At 34.4% G+C, this 20,699-nt stretch overlaps 1 protein-coding gene across 5 annotated transcripts in view; it reads left to right on the top strand.

The window, feature by feature from the left end:
• Nucleotides 1–20,699, top strand: part of LOC126977396 (tachykinins-like) — a 100,485-nt gene that overhangs the window by 75,752 nt on the left and 4,034 nt on the right. For all 5 annotated transcript variants that reach the window (XM_050826194.1, XM_050826204.1, XM_050826177.1 and 2 more), the window contains exon 2: nt 17,860–18,558. In XM_050826194.1, coding sequence (XP_050682151.1) covers nt 17,871–18,558 — 688 coding nt within the window. In that variant the 5' untranslated portion in view covers nt 17,860–17,870. The remainder of the gene's footprint in view (nt 1–17,859; nt 18,559–20,699) is intronic.

Below are 20,699 nucleotides of genomic sequence, written 5' to 3'. Positions count from 1 at the left end.
CCATTGAAGTAGATCGCGATTAGAACACTTTAAACTTAAGTTTTAATACTATTTTAAACTTAAGGTTTGTTAGATATGTTGTAACACACCTTATCTATGAGTTGTTTCACGTCCACCGTTAGCTTAAATACTAAATCACAACCTACTCACATGTGGTCTATAAATCACCTGTAGACATATTTAATGCATCTAATACCATCTTTTTCAAACAGACACACTTTTACACAAATTATCTTGCCCCAAACTAGACAAAGCCTGTACTATGGGTACAAGACAACGATATATTTTATATAATATACTTACTTAAACATACATAAATACATATAAACATCCAGGACTCAGAAACAAACATCTATATTCATTATATAAATGATTGCATCTACCAGGATTCGAACCCGGGACCATTTAGTTTTCTATAAATATCTACTCAAACTAGTACTAATGCGATACTCGCCGTAGGTATAAATGTTAATCCATGAAAGAGCCAACAAGTACCGGATACACAATAAGTCCCCATAAATATTATCGCACCTAAAACATTTGGAATTACGTTATCAGCGTTGTAATACTAATCATTAGTGTGTGTGACGTGCAACACGCGTGCTGACGTCATACTGAATATTTTTTTTTTGTTTTAAAAATAATTGACGAGAAGAGCAGGAAGTTCAGCTGATAGAAATTGATAAGCCCTGTCCATTACAATGCAGTGCCGCTCAGAATTCTTGAAAGACCCAAAAATTCTGAGCGGCACTACAATAATTGCGCTCGTAACCTTGAGACATAAGATGTTAAGTCTCATTTGCCCAGTAATAGTAATAATCGCTAGCTACGGCGCGCTTCAGACCGAAACACAATAATGCTTACACATTACTGCTTCACGGCAGAAATGGCACCCATAATCTAGCCGGCATCCTGTGCAACGGAGCCTCACTGGTAAAAGCTCTTGCCTACCCTCGGGGTAAAAGTAAAATATTCTCTTTTTATAATATAGATATAAATAATTTGGGAAACCATAAAGGATTTACCTTTGTGATAGAATAGAAAGCAAAAAGGCAATTTCACTGTTTAACAGATGTTACGGACAATCAACGCAATTCTTTTTAATTCGAGTTATATTTGTATACGTAAAAAGCTTAATTTAATTAAAGTTAATAAGTGTTACCTGATCAAAAAATGTATACAATACAATAATAGCTATATTTTACGGATAATCATACCTATTTTATAATACACTTTTCAGCTTCATACGTATGTTAGTATGTAACGGAATCTTTGAACATGATTTTGACTCCCTTCAAAACGTCGGATTAACTCGAAATTTGGCGTACTTATTAAGGGACCGATGACAATTCAATATAACAAATAATATAAAAAAAAAACTAAAAAAATACGCTTTTATAGAAAATCCCACTAATAAATAGAAAAAATGATTTTATTGTAAAAAAAGCGTGGGTTGCTTTTCAGGATATTATCAAAATAACCCTACTACTTATAAGTGTGCATAAAATATTTAAAAACTCATAATGTATAAAATCTAAACTTTACTTACATCTATTTTTTCCGAACCTATGGTAGATTCAATAATCTATATATATAAAAATGAATTGCTGTTCGTTAGTCTCGCTAAAACTCGAGAACGGCTGGACCGATTTGGCTAATTTTGGTCTTAAATTATTCGTGGAAGACCAGAGAAGGTTTAAAAGGTGAATAAAAATGAAAATGCTCGGAATTAAATAAAAACAACAATTTTGTTTTTCCTTTGATGTGTCCCCCGTCGTTCAGGAATCAAATTGAAAGAATAGTTTAAAATGAATAACTAATTAGTATCTTTGTTTCTCAGGAAGTAAAAAACGATCATTATTCTAGCTACCTATACTTAGTGGATTAACTACAGCTGTTAACTATGAGGGCAATACAACGATTGCTGGGTCAACTAGTTTAAAATAAATATTTATAGTGTCGATTCAAAAGCGCGTAGGTTAAGCCTAACTGAGTAAAGTTTATTTGTCTTTGATTTTCACTAGGAAAATATCAGATAACAACTAGGTACTCAGTTTCTCAACAGAAACAAACAGTAAACAACACTTTTAGCGTCCTCCGTAGGTCGTTTTGTTTTGTATTTCGACACTGATATGGGTTGGCTATGACGCTTGACGTTATTTTGGATTTAACGGATCAACTTCGCGTACGTTTGCTTTATTGCAATAAAAATGAGACTTGTCTATATTATTTCTGGTGATCGAAAAGTTTAACTAATTAATTCCGTCACGGCAACGAACCACAGTTCGCCTATGATATATCTTGGTGCGAATGTTTAGATGCCACATCTAAACATTCGACATTCGACGACAATTTTAATGCGACATCAACCAAACCAAAATTATTGAACCATGCGGGACTCGAAACCGCGACCTCTTAGGTGATATCCTAATTTGTGGCGTGTCGTGCGAGAGAGGCATTTGGCGGCAGGATTTAGTGAAACAGCTCTTCGGAATACTCCCCGTGATAAATGCATCCGAAAACACAAAATGAAGTGACGTCTCTACGCAACGCCAAGGGATCCAGCCGTTCACAGAGCACTGGATCCCCGACAAGTCGAGCTGATCTGCGTTGCACGCGGTCAAATGGATCGAGCTGATTCTGGGGTGCACCAAACTAGAGATGACAGCAATACTCCATGTGTGGCTGGACCTGCGTTTTGTAGACCGCTAGAATAAAGCCAGCTTAAAGTATTGCCGTGCTCTATTTATGACGGCTTTGCTCTCGAGAAAACCGCGGAATTGGCAAACGCTCGAGATTTCGAAACCTAGTATTCCGATACTAGGCAAGTCTTTAAGGAAAGTGTTTTCGAAGAGCGGTGATACGTCAAGTGATCTTATAGTGGTAAACGCGCAAAGTTGAGTCTTCTTGGGGTTAAATTGGACAAGGTTCAATTTACCCCATTCCATGACATTCTCAAGAGAGGACTCGATAGAAGACACAAGTTTCTCCCGGCACTAGCCGACGGTTTCCCGAGAGAGACCTGCTTGGCCCGTGTATACGGCATCACCAGTGTTGTCGTCTGCATAGCAATGTATTGTGGAGGTGTCAAACATATCATTCATAAGTAATGTAGGAGACACACAGTCTTGGGGCATTCTAGCATTCACGGGCTTCGGGTTCGAGACAACGACAACGACCTGTATGCTGCGCCCAGTGAGGTGGAGGTGAGCTGGAGGTGAGCTGGAGGTCCACTTGCATAAACTCTTGGGAAGCCCAAATAAAAAAAATCATACCTTTAGTTTGCCAGATCCAAACTATCTCCTTTTAATTTATTAGTAAACTATTATGATTTAATAACTCAGTAGTGCTAGATCGCCCGCCAGCATTCTCCCCCCCCCCCCTGTATCGCCTATCTATCGCAAAGATGTTCTACTTATGGCTTTTCTACATACTTTACCGTGACTATATACTAGTAAAATACTAATACTTTTAGGTGAAGGGCCGCACTATACTATTAAATATGCCAGTTTATGTTATTGTATTGCTATTTGTGATGTCTACGTTTTTCATTAGGAGCCTACGTGATATGAGTGTAGGTCGGAGTTGAGTTAAGTTATCTGTTGTATATTGGAACAATAAAGGTCTCGTATTGTACTGCAATAATTTGTGCTTTACGTACAAGGTATTCGTTTGGAATGATAACCGGAGTCCATGTCCGAAAATATGAAGCGTTTTTGTACGCTACGAGATAAAGTCAACCTTATAATCAAATATAATGTTCAATAATCTTATTTTAAATACTTGTTATTTGATAGCCCCTCACATTGACGCTATGTGTTCGATATTAAAAATTAAAAACGACTAATATGATTTAGCGGGAAAAAAACTCAATAATTTGTACCGATATTTAAAATCTCAACTAAATAGACAAGTATTTGATTGAAAATGAGTTCAAACGATCCTGAATTCTATATATATACCATAAATCTATATGTGGTATACATAGAATCTATTTTCATTTTTTTTAACATATGAATATACGAAACAGTGTAAATATAAATATAAACAAAAATTTTACTTTAATTTCATAATGACGACCCATATAGCCGAATGGTTAGTGAGCCAGACTACTAAGCTAGAGGTCCCGGGTTCGAATTCCGGTAGGTGCAATTATTTATATGATGAATATGGATGTATGTTTCCGAGTCATGGATGTTTATATGTATTTATAAGAGGCCTTTGACAATAGACAACCAGATAGTGATAGATACTTAGTTAAGGATAGTTTATAAGTATAAATGTAAATGATACTATCTGAATAAAGGCTTATATTATATGTATTTATGTATGTTTAAGTAAGTATGTTTAATACTGTATTAAATATATCGTTGTCTTGCACACATAGTACAGGCTATGCCTAGTTTGGGGCAAGATATATTTGTGTAAGAGTGTGTCAGTATTATTATTATTATTATATTCCAAAATGCTATATTATATATACCAATGAGTTGTAAAGTAAAATTTTTAAATTGTTGTTATGAAATACTATTTTTTCTTATTAAAAATACTAACATTTTAGATGTCCGAGAAGTAACATACTCTATTTGAGGAATGAAAGGTAACGAAGATTAAAAAACAATGCCCAGATCTTTTACTTGATTTAACTTATGAATAGAAAAACCATTCATGCTACATTTTACGATACGTTACTGTTTTTACGTGAAAAAGTAATAAAGTGGTACTTATCTGGATTTAATATCATACCATTACTCTGACATAATAAACTAATGCAATCGAGATCTGATTGAAGTCGAAGGCATAGTCTTCGTTTCAATTTTTTTTAATATTTTCAAGTCTACGGCATAGAGATAAAGTTTTGATGATTTTAAGGAAGTCACGATATCGTTAATACAAAAATTGAAAAGAGGAGGCCCTAAATGAGATCCCTGCGGTACACCAGATGTAATAAATTAAGGAGAGGAATTGAAGCTATTAACCACCACAAAAATTGCGCCTAGACAAATACACAAACCGTCCCAAAAATATGTTGGATATACCATAAGCTAATAATTTGGCGATCAAGACACTGACTCACTCGACAAAAGCCTTACTGAAGTCAGTTTATACAACATCAATCAGTTTCTGTGAAAAAAATCTAGAAGATTGATTGTTGTTGATCTTGAAGATACAAAGCCATGTTGGACTTCTTAATTGTCTATAGATTTTAAATAAGTAATATCCATGTTATTACTATCAATGAATATTTTAGATAAAGTAGGTACTATATTTTCATTTCCTTATATTCGAAATACAAATACAGCTTCAACATCATACAAATCATTTTAATTACATTTTACGTAAAGTGATCCAATAAAAATACTCAAACATCAAATTCCCATTGACCTTCACGAGTAACTTAAAATATAAATGAAAACCTTCTTTATAGTAAGTCTTAAATACGCAGATTAAAATACCAATTTTTTTTTCATGATTCTTTATACTAATATGATTTTTAAAATATCTATCATATTATAAGTAATTAGAATTTAAATGCTTATATTTTATCGCTGTAAATGTTAGTTACATTTAAGTATATTTAAATGTAACTAACACTTAAAGCGATTTACCCACAGCGTTGAAAATGCAGCATTATTCGAAGGTGCCAACTGAAATGCAAATATATTTAGCGAGGGTAAAAGCATTTGTGTAAACTTTTATCTTTGTTTGCTGAATGTTTTCAAACAGTCGCTGTCTACAGTCGTGGTGTGAAGCTTGCCTTACAATAAATGCATGTACTACAAGTTTTAAGTAAATAATTGTAACTTTAGTACAAAATAGATCAGAAAAGTTTCCGTAGCCAAATGGCAAAAAACGGAACCCTTATAGATTCGTCATGTCTGTCTGTCCCCTTTTTTCCGAAACTATAAGAACTATACAGCTGAAACTTGGTAAGTAGATCTATTCTGTGAACAGCATTAAGATTTTTACACAAAAATAGAAAAAAAAAATAAGAAATTCTCCATACTTAGAAGTGAAACTCAAAAAATTTTTTCATCAAACCCATATGTGTGGGGTATTTGTGGATAGGTTTTCAAAAATAATATAAAATATTTTTTTCCTAAACTGAATAGTTTGCGCGAGAGACATTTCCAAAGAGGTAAAACGTGGGACACGTGACTTCTAAAATAAGAGAATGATAAAACTAAAAAAATATATGATGTACATTACTATGCAAACTTCCACCGAAAATTGGTTTGAACGAGATCTAGTAAGTCGTTTTTTTTAATACGTCATAAATCGTATTATCAATAACTTAACAGAAAAATACACTATTATTAAAACATCGTTCAAAGTTACAACGAACTACAAGAACTTTTATATTATGTTAATTGCTGCTACGGAACCCTTCATGAGCGAGTCTGACTCGCACTTGGCCGCTTCTTTTCGTTTATATGAGTAACAGTGTCGTATAGATAAACAAAGCATGCGAGATAGAATAACATCTCTATGGGAGATACAGAAAGATAGAAAGGGAAAACGAATCTTATGTTACTGTAATCGATTTTGATTGACAAGTCGTTAATAGTCAGCCACGCTTGGAATTAGCTTCTTAATATTTTGAATACTAAGGTAGCTAACCCACACAATGATAAATCAAATCTGGCCACGTATTATCGGAATGTCAGGTCCGACACTTAGCAGGATTAACACTAACCCCCTTATTCATAATGGTCCGCTAACTTTAAACAGCCGCTTAGGAGTGTTTTTTCTCATTCTGACTTAGGTCAATAGAAGAAGACAGAGTGCGAATTAGCAATGCTTTAAGTTAGCAGACTATTAAGAAAAGACTAAATATTATATTAATTCACTAGCTGACCAGGCAAACGTTGTTTTGACATATAAATTATTTTTACAGTAAGACGGTTTCTTGGACATTGCAACATTACTTTATTTTTCTAAAATAAAAGATTTTTTCTAAAATAAACGTAGCCTAAATTACTCCTTATTACATCAGCTACCTGCCAATAAAAGTCCTGTTAAAATCGGTCGAGCCATTTCAGAGATTAGCCGGAACAAACAGACAGACAGCCAAAAATTGTAAAAAATGCTATTTTGGTGTATGTCCGTATATATATTCATATACATGTAGTAAAAACGGTTATTTCAATATTACAAACAGACACTCCAATTTTATTTATATATATTTAGATATATAGATTACACGTAAATACTCTGACGGTGTTCGTCAAATCGCATCCAATGGACTGTTTTTTGTCGACTATTTGCAAAATTACTCGCCATAAAAGGGCCTTGTGTTAAAACGATATAATTATCTTGTACCTGTGTCTTATTTGAGAGTTCATTTTAAATATTGATGTAACAACTATCGATATCGTATGAGTAGTTTTAAAGATTGGATTCTACTCTTCACCTCTATATTATGTTAGTTTCTACAAATGATGGAAGCGCATTCCTTTTTTTTATTCATGGAAAAGGAGGACATACGAGCGTACGGGTCACCTGGTGTTAAGTGATCACCGCCGCCCACATTCTCTTGCAACACCAGAGGAATCACAGGAGCGTTGCCGGCCTCTAAGGAAGGTGTACGCGCTTTTACTATTAATTATTTTCAAATATTAGTAATTACAACTGTGATGACAACTATAAGGTCACAAAAACCGATATAAAAATTAAAAGAATTATAACAATCGATATAACCGGGAGATTACTTCACCAGTGGGAGGCTCCTTTGCACAGGATGCCGGCTAGATTATGGGTACCACAACGGCACCTATTTCTGCCGTGAAGCAGTATTATGTGTAAGCATTTTTGTGTTCTGCTCGGCCTGAAGGGCCGTAACACAAAAAAGCCGTAGCTAGTGAAGTTACTGAGCATATCAGACTTATTACTCAAATCTACATTTTTTACATTTAAAATTCACTTATGTGCATACGTACATAAATAGCTTTATCAAGAATATATTGAGAGGCAAAAGTCAAGATTTATTTCGATTCTTATTCCAAACTGCGCCTTATAATCCCCTCTCGCTATTCTGTTAACTATCACCAAATTTACGTTTTAAATACATAAAACTAGTGAACGCTAGATATTATTTCCTACCCAAAGTGACTCGTAAAACCATTGACCAGTTGTTTGCAATAAACTTGACAAGCGATATAAAAGGTAGTTGCTTCTGTGGGGTACCATTTGCGAATGTGGCCACGCGAAATGTATTTACTTGAAATCTGCAACCTCCATTACTGGCTAAGTGCTCTACTCGACGATATATTGCATTTTATTCCACGTCCTTTAACGACTCCTGCTTTTGTGACTTTAAAACTTCTCGCAAAATTTTCTAGGAACAAATCAATAGCAACATATTTCAAGGATTTCAGTAGAAATATTTTAAAATTTAATTAATAATTAACACTTTATTAGAATTAAATTTGGATGTTGGGAACATCAAGTGCCATTTTCTAAGTAAAGATTTTGGATTTAGCTTAGTTATAATAATAATATTGACACATTTTTTACACAAATTATCTTGCCCTAAATTAGACATATATAACCTGTGTTATGGGTTGCAAGACAACGATATATTTAATACAATATACTTACTTAAACATACATATAAACAGCCATGACTCGGAAACAAGCACCCATATTCATCATATAAATGCTTGCATAGTTATGAACAAAGAGAATTAAACACTATTTTCAGTTATGAATAAATAATGACATAATTTTTTTTGGCTTTTAGTTGTCAGTATAATTTCGATACTTTTGTATTTGTAAGTTCACAAAATGGCCAGTTTTTTGCTCAAAGTAGATTATTAGATTGCAAGGATAAAAAAGATTTACTTGCTTCGAAATCCAAATAATACCACAGATTAAAGGCATTTATTTTCTCAAAAATTGGTTCCTTTAGAATTCTTTTTGATGTCATTTCTAATATACTAGATACTACTACCGCTTCGGAAATAAATGGTGCTCTGAGAGAGAAGAAGCGGCGCAAGAAACTCTCCCAGCATTCTTTTTTTTGCGCTCTTTTTAATGAAATATACAATATTGTACTATCATTGGTATTTAGGATTGGGAATGAAGGGACCGTCCTCAGGCTATTAAATAATATCTTTATTGTACGATATAATATTGTTAACACATTTTTTGAAAAAAAAAAAAGACGCCCGCTGACTTAGTTGCGACCGTTCTTCTCAGGTCTGAGGCATTCTTTTTCCAATGGGTGATAGTTTTTGACATTTAATAAGTGATATCTAGGATAAAATAGGTTTTAAAATGACTTTATTGAACGTCGAAATCTACCACTCATTTAAAAAATATATGCCTCAGACCTGATAAGAACGGGCGCAAGACTCTGAAGAAACGAAATAAGAATAGTGAGAGAGTTTCTCGCGCATTTTCTTCTCTCTCAGACCAAGATTAGTCTCCGAAGAGATCTTAGTGATTACATTTATGATTTGATTTAAAGGAACAAACATAAACTTGTTATGCCTACTACTCGGCTAAGTCGAGTTAGTAAGTCTTTTGTGGGGCGATGTATATGCTTTTACAACAACATCCCAGAAAATGTTCAAAACAAAAGTATTACGATATTCAAAAGAATTGTTAAAAAACGTTTATGTGGTAAAAGTTACTATAACATAGATGACTTTCTTAATGATTCCACAGATTGGGAATGGAGCGACCACCCTCAGGATATTAAATAATAAGTTTAATTGTACAATATAACTTTGTAAACATATTTTTTATGAAGCCCGCTGAGTTTGTTGCGCCCATTGACTTTCAATAAGTGATATCACATCTTATTTTGAATAAAAATATTTGAATTTGGATTGTCATCTAAAATAATTTTCCAGTAAACAACTTTGCAATTACAAAATATGATTAATACTCAACTTTAAATGTTAATCGATATAAGTACTACTGGCGTGTGATGGGATCACTGCCTATTTTCAAGAACCATGCGGTTCGTAGAGGTGGCCATTAAACATGGCAATAAAACAGTTCATTAATTAGGTTAAATGACATTCTGACGCAGTGTAGGCCATAATTCCATAAACATATTGTTGGGGACTTAGATACCTAACATTAACTTTATTGATAATTTTTCTACTTAGGTACCCTGTTTACTTATAAATCTAGACAGAGTCTTTTGCTGTTATACAAACGAGGAAAACATAGGCTAGGAATATTAGTTTAGTGTGCATGACAAGCTCCATCTTACACTCGCGATTTGACATTTTCTTGACATTATATGACATTATATTTCACGATATATCCGTTTACAATAACGTAACTCTATAAGTAATGTATAGATTATTCACCGTTTAATGACAGGATCTTATCTATCCGTAGTTATGTCCAATATAGTTATAGTCCAATGCTGTCTGTCGAATGTAAGTAAGCGTAAAGGATAGATAGATTGATTTTCTACCTCTAGTAAGGATAAGGATAGATACGTTATTGAAAACGGCCTTAAAACGACAATATGCTGTCTCCCCGTTTAAAACTTAGAATATAAATTATATTCTAGGAATAATTGGCACTGTCAAGGTCATTACTTTTTTTGTTGTACGGGATGCAAGTACATAGACCCAGGGTCATTACTTAAAACTAAATGTTGCCACTCGTCAAATATCCTATTACGTAAGCTCAATCTATGAAATTACGTGGCATACACGAGTTTAGCAGCTTCCCAGAACAATATTCCCTTAATGCAGGATGAACGAGTAATTTTGAGGAAATATCGACATATTATGTCGTTTACTGTGTTTGCTTGAAGATTGTCTCTTTGTCGGCGTGCGTTTGCTGTTTGGGCTCCAGGGAATAGGTATTGTGTTGCGGTATTTTATATCTTAGGCTAAGATCTTTACTTTACTTACGTAAAACTGAGCTGAGTGTAAGCTTAGTATAATCTATTTTTTCGTTTTTATAGTCATTTGACAGCTGAAATTATATTAAGCTTAAGCCACTGTCCAGTAGTATTTATACAGGATAAATACTACTGGACAGGCTGTTTCATATGTTTGACACCAAATTTTTTGTGTCTATTTGAAGCGCCACTCGCGAGACTCTCAGGTTGTGGCTGCATCTACAGGATCTACTTTACAGTTTATAACCTGCTCAACCCCAATATTTGCATATTAGGAAATTGATTTGAGATGTCGCTCTTGTAAATCTAAACAATGTGTTGCTTATGTATGAGAGTTGAACAAAGCAAACCGATGTTTATAACGAGGCGGTACTCGAACAGTAGCTCAGTTGTCGTGGGTTCGAATCCCGCATCGTTCATAAAATTTTGTTTTTCTAATTTTATTTGTGTATTAATCCTAGAAGTGACGGTTATCACTTTAAAAAAAACTTGAAAAATTGTGTTTTTTAGAAATTATAATATTTTAATACGAATTACATAATAAATATATGATAAATGATAAAATGATGAAATATGAATAGTATATTTCTTAACAGCGCCATCTGTTAAAGTAGTAGTGTAGCTTTAGTGTTATTGTGTCGTTAAAGCAGTTAGTTGCTCTCAAAAATAAAGTAGTATTATTGTTCGCCAATAGATGTCGGCAAGAGCTATAAAAATAATAATCATAATAAATAATATTTTCAAGGAGCTTTCTTCCACGTACTACAAAGCTGTGGAATGAACTTCCTTGTGCGGTGTTTCCGGTACGATACGAGAGTCGAGATGGGTACCTTCAATAAAAGCGCGTACACCTTCCTTAAAGGCCGGCAACGCTCCTGTGATTCCTATGGTGTTGCAAGAGATTGTGGGCGGCGGTGATCACTTAACAACAGGTGACCCATACGCTCGTTTGTCCTCCTATTCCATAAAAAAAAATGTATATTAGGTAGGTACTCAGATCGATTTATCACCCCCGAAATCCACTGTATAATAAATTTTATAAAAATCGTTTGAGCCGTTTCCGAGATTCAGATTACATATATATATATATTATATCTATATACAAGAATTTCTCGTTTAAGATATAAGATAAATAGGTATCATAAATGGTTATTACTTAATAATAACAATCACTTCAAGTTAGATTGTCAGCGTCTTTAGGAAGCTTAAAAAATTAAATTTTGATTGCAATGACCTTTAATATGCTTTGCTGACAACACAGCATTGGCTGGTCTACTGTGTAGAGGCTGTCACACGTACTTATGATTTCAATACCTACACGGGGAGTGAGACAGGACTTAGTAAGCTCACCAATATATATAGTAGAATAACACATTTACACACACCCACACTGATACATACCTACTCATTTTTTAACCTAATTCGTAAAGGAGGTTCTCAATTGGATTGGTTTTTTTATGTATATAATCGGTGTACACTTACGGTACGCTGTGATTTATGCACCAATTTCCCTAAAAATTTGACATAGTTAGGCCCAGTAGTTTTCATTTTATGAATATTATTGTTTATGTGGATTATGTTAATATAGTTTGTGTACTGATTTTTAGAAGTTTTCACTGTGTTGGATTATATATTATTATTATTAGCCCGTTTGCCGATAAGTGGGTCTTAGGCTACCTGTCATTCATACCTAACAAACATTTTTCACGATATTTCAATGTCTCACAAGAACGAGAAATATGGGATCTATGTTGTTTAATGCACGCGAAACCTTTCGTAGGCCTACCCATAGCTACTTAAAAAAATACTGTTTAATATATGATAGTAAAAAGCAACAACATCTTTTAGTTCACCTTACTAATAAAAAGTAAAAAAACTACGTTTAAAAAACCGACTTCAAAAACTCAAAAGTATAAAATAACTTAATAGATATTTAATTTAATACACCTCTTATACAAATCTTATACCTATAATATTAATAAAATACAATTATATTTATGTGCAACCTATTGATAGGCTTGAAGTCGGTGCCAAGCCAAATGTAATAGCAGGTACCTACACTCGCCACGCGTAACTTTGAGCGGGATAGCTCCGTCTAGCACCAAACAACCGAAGCAGGCAAGCACCGACTTAATATCATTAAGTAGCACAATACAAATTAAGATTTGCATAAGAGGTGTATTCAATAAAATCTCTATTAGGTAAGTTATCTTATTCTTTTAAGTTTTTGAAGTCGGTTTTTTAAACGGTGGTCTTTTATTATACTAGCTATTACCGGCTCCATCCACATTTACCAGAATAAGAATATTAGTTGGTGTGCCAATGCTGCCTTAAAAGCTTACATCTTATTTTTCAGTGTAAATAGAATTTGTTATTTTTAAAGTAATATTTATATATTACTAGCTGCCCCGACAGACGTTGTTTTGTAGATAATATGAAAAAAATAATGTTTTATAGAAATTTGCCAGTAATATTTAATAATAAATTTAATAATTTCGTAAAAAATGCTACCTGTTGTTACAATAAAATTGTTTCACAGCGGAACTGTCAAACCATGCGTTACTAAATTCTCGCATAGAAAATATGTCCATACAAAACAAATATTGAAAATAAAAATAATTATGGGTCCCAAATTGAAATAAAAACTATCCTATAACTCAAGTTGGACCAAACTGCACTCCATGAAGTAATCCCCATTAAAATCCGTTCATTAGTTTAGGAGTCCATCGCGAACAAACAACGTGTTAAGTAATTTATATATATTAAGATAAGATTTTATTTGTATAATAATTAATCCCAGAAGTGAGGGATAACACTGTAAAATAATAAATTGTTTAAATTTGTCAAGTCAATTTTCTAATATGCCCTAGGTCCTAAAGAACATTGAGAGCAAAATTGAAAGAAATTAACATCTTGACTGTTGCCTCTCAATAAATTCTTGATAATGCTATGTATGTACATAGCCATATAAGTGAATTTGCTAGAAACTGTCATGACCATAATTTCAACACCAGGAACAAACAACTTATAATGCGGCTATAACTCGGCTAAGTCGAGTTAGTCTTTTGCGGGACGTTGTTTATGCTTTTACAACAAGATCCCAGAAAATGTTCAAAACAAATGTAATACGAAATTCAATAGAATTGTTAAAAAAAATGTGTGGTAAAGAAAATTACGAAACACAGATTGGGAATGGATCGACCGCCCACAGGCTATTAAATAATAAACTTTACTGTACGATTTTTACGTTGTAACCATATTTTTATATACAGGGTGTCCCGTAATCAGTGGACCAACGGGATACCCGTGATAGGGGTGGTCATCATCTATCGAAAACACCAAATTTTACTGTTCTAGGGCCAGTAGTTCAAAAGATATGATTTTTTAAGCATTATTTTGAAAATTCTACCCTTATCAACACAAAAGTTGAAAAAAAATATTTTTTATTTTTATTTTGCCCTGTTTCTTAACTTAAGGTGGCTGAGGAAACATGTGTCTTCACAATTAAATCCATTTTTGTGAATAAATATTGCCAAATTAAAAATTAAAAACCAAAACATGCGCAAATATCAAATAACTAAATTTGCAACGTGATGTTTGAAGCAAGCTAGTGCAAAAAAAATGTATGACAGCCTTGCGGACCATTATTTAAAAAACATCTGCAGTTCATACTGATTCCAAAAAGGTATAATTAATCATTATTGTGAAACAATAAAAGACAATAATTATTTTAAATCAACATTAGATAGCAATTTCTTGGCGGAATTTACAATAAAACAAAAGTAAATAGTTAGAATTTTTTTATTTATTTCTTATAATAAATGTTCGAAATGTCTTCCTCTTACTCTAAGGCATAGCCGGCATCTTCTTATAAAATTTCTTTTTAAACTTTTTAACGCCCTTTCATTATTTTTGACTTTTTCACTCACCACATTCAGTTTTTGTCTTAGCTGTCTTTCGTTATCGTTAACGGTTTCATATACGGATTCTTTAAAATATCCCCATAAAAAATAATCCAATGGATTAAGATCAGGTGATCGAGCTGGCCATGGGATTGTACCTCCTCGTCCAATCCACCTACTTGGGTAAGACTCGTTTAAATATTCCCTCACTTGTCTGCAATAATGAGCGGGTGCGCCATCATGCTGTAACCACATCCTCTCACATACCTCCTGTGGTACATTTGCTAATAAATTACTTAAGTCATTTCTTAAAAATTGCAAGTACCGAGCACCATTAAGCCTCGGTGGGAGCTCAAATGGACCAATAAGTTTACCATCTAAGATTCCAGCCCACAAATTGACTCCAAACTGGTGCTGGAATCTATCTTCTCGTACAATACGTGGATTCACAACAGCCCATTCATGTAAATTATGAATGTTAAACACTCCAACTCTTTTAAAACACGATTCATCGCTCCATAATATTGAATTGAAAAATAGTGGATCTTGTCGGCATCGGCGAAGCATCTCTGCACAAAAATCTATCCTCCGTTGATAATCAGCAGGTAATAGTGCCTGCACTCGTTGAATATGATAAGGGTATAAACTGTTTCTTTTTAAAATGCGATGTACTGTTGTTTTTGCTATACCAGTACGTCTTGAAATACGACGAACACTCGTAGAAGGTTCTTCTGTCACTTCGGCCAGTATTTGAAGTTCATCGACTCTTCTAGGTCTTCCCACGTTGTTTGCAGCTCCGGGAATTCTGCCTTCTAAATACGCGTTATTTACACGGAGAAAAATTCGATGATCCGGATAGCGGTCGCGATTAGGATAGCGCTCACGATACGTACGGGCTGCTTGCCGAGCGTTTGCATTACACAGACCGTAAATAAAATACATCTCAGCATATTCACGAGGAGTATAGGTATTAGGCATTTTATAAAATCCGGGCAAACAGTATCCAAATCACAAAGACAAACAAGGTCCAATTCAAGCGTCAGTCACCAAAAAAAAGAGTCGTAATGGTAGCGAAGTAAAAAACACGTGTGCAGCTACGAGCTATGAGCAAGTCTCTGATGAAACTAAGAATAATTTGAAAAATTAGGGTGTGGGGATCATAGGCGTCGGCCAATAGGACCCCGTAAACGAAAAAGGTACCTGAGCGAGAAAGAGATAGCATATTGTGTTATCTCTCTCTCGATAACAAAATAATTCTCAGAATAGATAGCGCTTAAATGTTTCTCGCAATTGGAGTCTAAAATTGGTTATTAAGTTATTTTTTTTGTAAAATGTAATATTGTTATACCTTTTTGGAATCAGTATGAACTGCAGATGTTTTTTAAATAATGGTCCGCAAGGCTGTCATACATTTTTTTTGCACTAGCTTGCTTCAAACATCACGTTGCAAATTTAGTTATTTGATATTTGCGCATGTTTTGGTTTTTAATTTTTAATTTGGCAATATTTATTCACAAAAATGGATTTAATTGTGAAGACACATGTTTCCTCAGCCACCTTAAGTTAAGAAACAGGGCAAAATAAAAATAAAAAATATTTTTTTTCAACTTTTGTGTTGATAAGGGTAGAATTTTCAAAATAATGCTTAAAAAATCATATCTTTTGAACTACTGGCCCTAGAACAGTAAAATTTGGTGTTTTCGAGAGATGATGACCACCCCTATCACGGGTATCCCGTTGGTCCACTGATTACGGGACACCCTGTATATACTAGCTGACCCGACAGACGTTGCTCTGTTCATAATAAAAAAAACTCTTGCGGATGGAATTTTGGAAAATCCGTTCTTAGCTGACCTCTACTCGGTGAAAAGAATATTCCTACCAAATTTCAAGTCTTTAGCTCTAATGGTACCAGAGATATCGTGATGAGTGACTTTATACGTGGAAATCTCTTACATATAGAAAAAAGGAATCCCGCTGAGTTTGTTGTGCCCGTTCTTCTCAGTTCTAAGGCATACCTCTTGGAATGGGTGGTTGTTTTTGCCACAATGCCAGCCGTATTCCGCCTAAGCTATCATTATTCATAACATGTAAATATAATATTATAATTATTCATTCCTATATAGGTATAAGTTAATTATGTAAATTCGCAAATTCGCAACATGCCTTCGCTTTTTTTGACAATAAATTACTTATGCGTAAACATAAATATATAAATCAAAAAATTAAATTAAATACTTGAAATGTCGATATTTTCAAACAAGGAGTGATCAAACTATAAGGAGTAAAACGCGTGGGGTAAAGTGTAAAAAGTAATTTATTTAAATGTATAAGACTCGCGTTAGTCAAATAAAATACTATATTTAAAACAATTAATCACCCTTACGTAGTTGAGTAACGTGCGAATTCTGAACGTCTGCGGCGCGGTGCAGCGTGGAACAAGTGGGCGTCAGTGCTAGCGCTAGCACGCGGCTACTAGATACTCGTACTACAGGTTGCTCCGAAATGATATTATGGAAAATTTATTTATTTAGGGGAATTAACAGTATTTTTTTAATCATATTTTTATGAGTACGGCTAAGTAGCTCTAACCGTGCATTCATTTAGTGTCGCCAGTGTTAATCCATTACATGATGAACATTACTGTCTTTAAAAATTTAAGTTTATAAATTAAATCGTTCTATATAATTTAATATTTATGTTACACGTGTAGCTAACCTACTCAGCAGGGGCGTGCATATGATATAGGCAAATAGGCAGTGCATACCTCGTTACGAACATAAATAAATAAATCACTATTGTTAAAGTTAATTTAGTTTAATTTGGTTCCGGAATATTATTACCTAACTTCTATTGAACACCCACTCAAAAAATTTTTTTCTTACGCTAGATTTCTAGATACCTACGGTATGCAATCTTTGCTTATTCCAAAGCTCAACTAGGACTAGTTACATCCACAGTGCCTACCTTGCTAGAAAACCAATGCTCGTCCCTGTTACTCAGTTACCTAATACCAAAATATCATGGTAATCTCAACTTTAGTATATAGAGGTATTTAATTGGACTTTTAATCTGTTACAGACACAAACAAGATGGGTTACCGAATGTACATACTGTTTATATCATTTCAACTCATTTATATGACGAATGCGCAGCAAATGTTCAAACGTATTCCTGAAGGATTCGTTGGATTACGAGGAAAGAAGGCCTTAGAACAAGATGGGGAGCAGTTCTTTAAACGTAGACCACAGTTCTTTGTTGGAGTCAAGGGAAAGAAGAGTTATGACTCTTCAGAAGATTCATGGCACTATAAAAGAGCACCAATGGGCTTTGTCGGAATGCGTGGAAAGAAAGATTACAACGATTATATCCCTGATAATTATTACATGCCCCAAAAAGGGTCACTGTTTGGCCAAATTGATTACACAACCAATGAATTTACACCGAGCGAAGAATATCCAATTTTGAATCAATTTTACGAATATATTCAAAACTTGCAAGAGAATTCTGACAGTTCTGATGTGTCCAATGATCTAATGACAAATGAGATTGACAAGCGCGCTTTTTACGGAGTCCGGGGTAAAAAATCAATTCAGAATAAGCGACCCTATGACTTGTCGTTTCGTGGGAAATTCATTGGGGTCCGAGGTAAGAAAGACGTTAAGGACAGCGGTGCCAAAGAGATCAAGTTTTTGTTGGATGGACCGTGGCCCAAAAGAAAATTTCAGACCGGTTTCGTCGGAATGCGGGGCAAAAAGGCGACAGACACTGGCGATTATGGTAATTAATTTTCATTGAAATATTATTTAAATATATCCTTTAGCGAATAATTAAGTATGTAGGTATTTTGTTATTAATGGTTGTGCGGATACTTTTACCTCTCAATATATTCTTGATAATGTTAAATTATATTTATTCATAGGCACATTAGCAATTTTCTAGAAACTATAATAATCATAATGTTGACACCAGTAAACATAAACTTGTTATGTCACTACTAAATTATTTGTTGGATGTGTAACATTTGTGATACAAAATTCAAAAGAATTGTTAAAACATCTACGTGCTAATCTCAATGATACCACAGATGGTAATGGAGCGACTGCCCTCAGACAACTTAACTAATAATTTTGTTTAAAAAATTAGAAGTCCTCTGAATATCTTGCACCCATCAGTTTTTCTTTATATCGTCTTTTCGAATAGGTGGTAGATATTCTAGAATGGTTTTGATATTTAATAAGTACATTTTAAATCCTATAGTACGCCTTGGTGTAAATTTTTTTTGTACTGCAAATAAAATTCATAATGAAAACCCTGCTATAGGTACGGGTGTTTATGCACACAGTTTAAGCATATAGAAAAATCGGTAAAAAACTGATAGAAACGTCGCCTCAATCGCTAAAATATCCCATCTTCGTTTTAGTATTGAAAAATTAACATTTTTTTTTGTTGGAAGGTACAATAAATATATATATCGAACTACTGGGCAAATCAGACTTAACAACTTAAGCGTCAAGGTGACGAGCGCAATTGTAGTGTCGCTCAGAATTTTTGGGTTTTTCAAGAATCTTGAGCGGCACTGCATTATAATGGCCAGGGTGTATCAATTACCATCAGCTGAACTTTCAATGAAATAAAAAATTATTCGTTACCTATACATGTCTGCTATCTCACGGGGAGGTAATTTATACCTTTGCGGTGGAACTCTGCGCGCTTGAGCATAACAAACTCTTTGAAAGCATTTTGATTGCTTCTTTAAAAGAAAATTCTTTACCATGTAAAAGACTATTTAAATCATGTAAAAATGGTACCAAGGCTGAGATCAATCACTACAGGTACTTAGACTTCACAAACGCGAACTTTATATAAATAACTCTATAGATCTGTCTAAGTACTTACGTTGGGGCAGGTTTGTCGCCGAGAATATCTGAGGATTCCTAATGTGGGTCTTGTAAAATTATGAAGGTTTCTCTTGTCTTGCGTTAAAATCTCATTGCAAGTTTCGCCGACATTTATCAAAGTACAGTTTGTGTCATAATCATAAGATTGGTAGAAGTTGTAAGAGAAAATTGGTAAATCACGTTAATAAAACGCTAATAACTGTCAATTGTAAATGAAAAACAGAAAAATGAAACGTAAAAAATAGTCTGGGACAGACTAGACGGCTGTATCATTATAATCGTGGGCTAAAGCTCTATCAATTACCTACAATATTTTTTATCTCATAATTCATGCTACGGGATACTAAGTTTTACCCGACTTGGAGTCAGGTATTGCGATTGTCATTTTTCTTAGCACCCCCAGCCCCGTCGCTTATGTGGCTGCTAACGTGGCCACCACGAGCGGGGCCGCCGGGGACTTGGGGCCGAGGACTAGTGTCTGTCATGTTTTTTTTCTGGGGGTGTTTTGCCATAATCGCCACGCTTGGCAGGTAGGATGGCGATCACAGGAGATGTTGGTGCTTCTCGGAAGGATGCTGTTGCCCATCCCGTGTTCTTTGTTTCCCAAAGTCGCCTTTTACGACACCCACGGGAGGAGATGGGGTGGTGCTATTTTGATGCGACACCACATGTACAATTTTCTGATCTGGTGAAGATTGGACGAGAGCAGCGCAGGACCAATCGTCTTGGAGATCTTTGGGGGAGGCCATTGTCCAGCAGTGGACTACTTACGGCTGAAATAATTATGATGATCCTTTTTTTATCGTACGTCGCAATTTACCCCAAAATTTTATGATGTAGTATGTTCTAGATGACATCTTCAATCATGCCCCTAGGTTTTATTGTAATCCAAAGTCAATCCTACGACAAAATGGTAATTTCACACTCACAGACTTTTAAAATACTATACCGACAAACAACTTCACAGCCCGATAGTACGGGATCAATTTTAATTTGTTCCTGTTTGTGTTAGCAAATGCC

The sequence above is a fragment of the Leptidea sinapis genome, chromosome 2 (assembly GCF_905404315.1).
Source record: "Leptidea sinapis chromosome 2, ilLepSina1.1, whole genome shotgun sequence".
Taxonomy (NCBI): domain Eukaryota; kingdom Metazoa; phylum Arthropoda; class Insecta; order Lepidoptera; family Pieridae; genus Leptidea; species Leptidea sinapis.
Note: the sequence above shows the minus strand (reverse complement) of the source record. Positions and strands in the feature narration are given on the sequence as shown.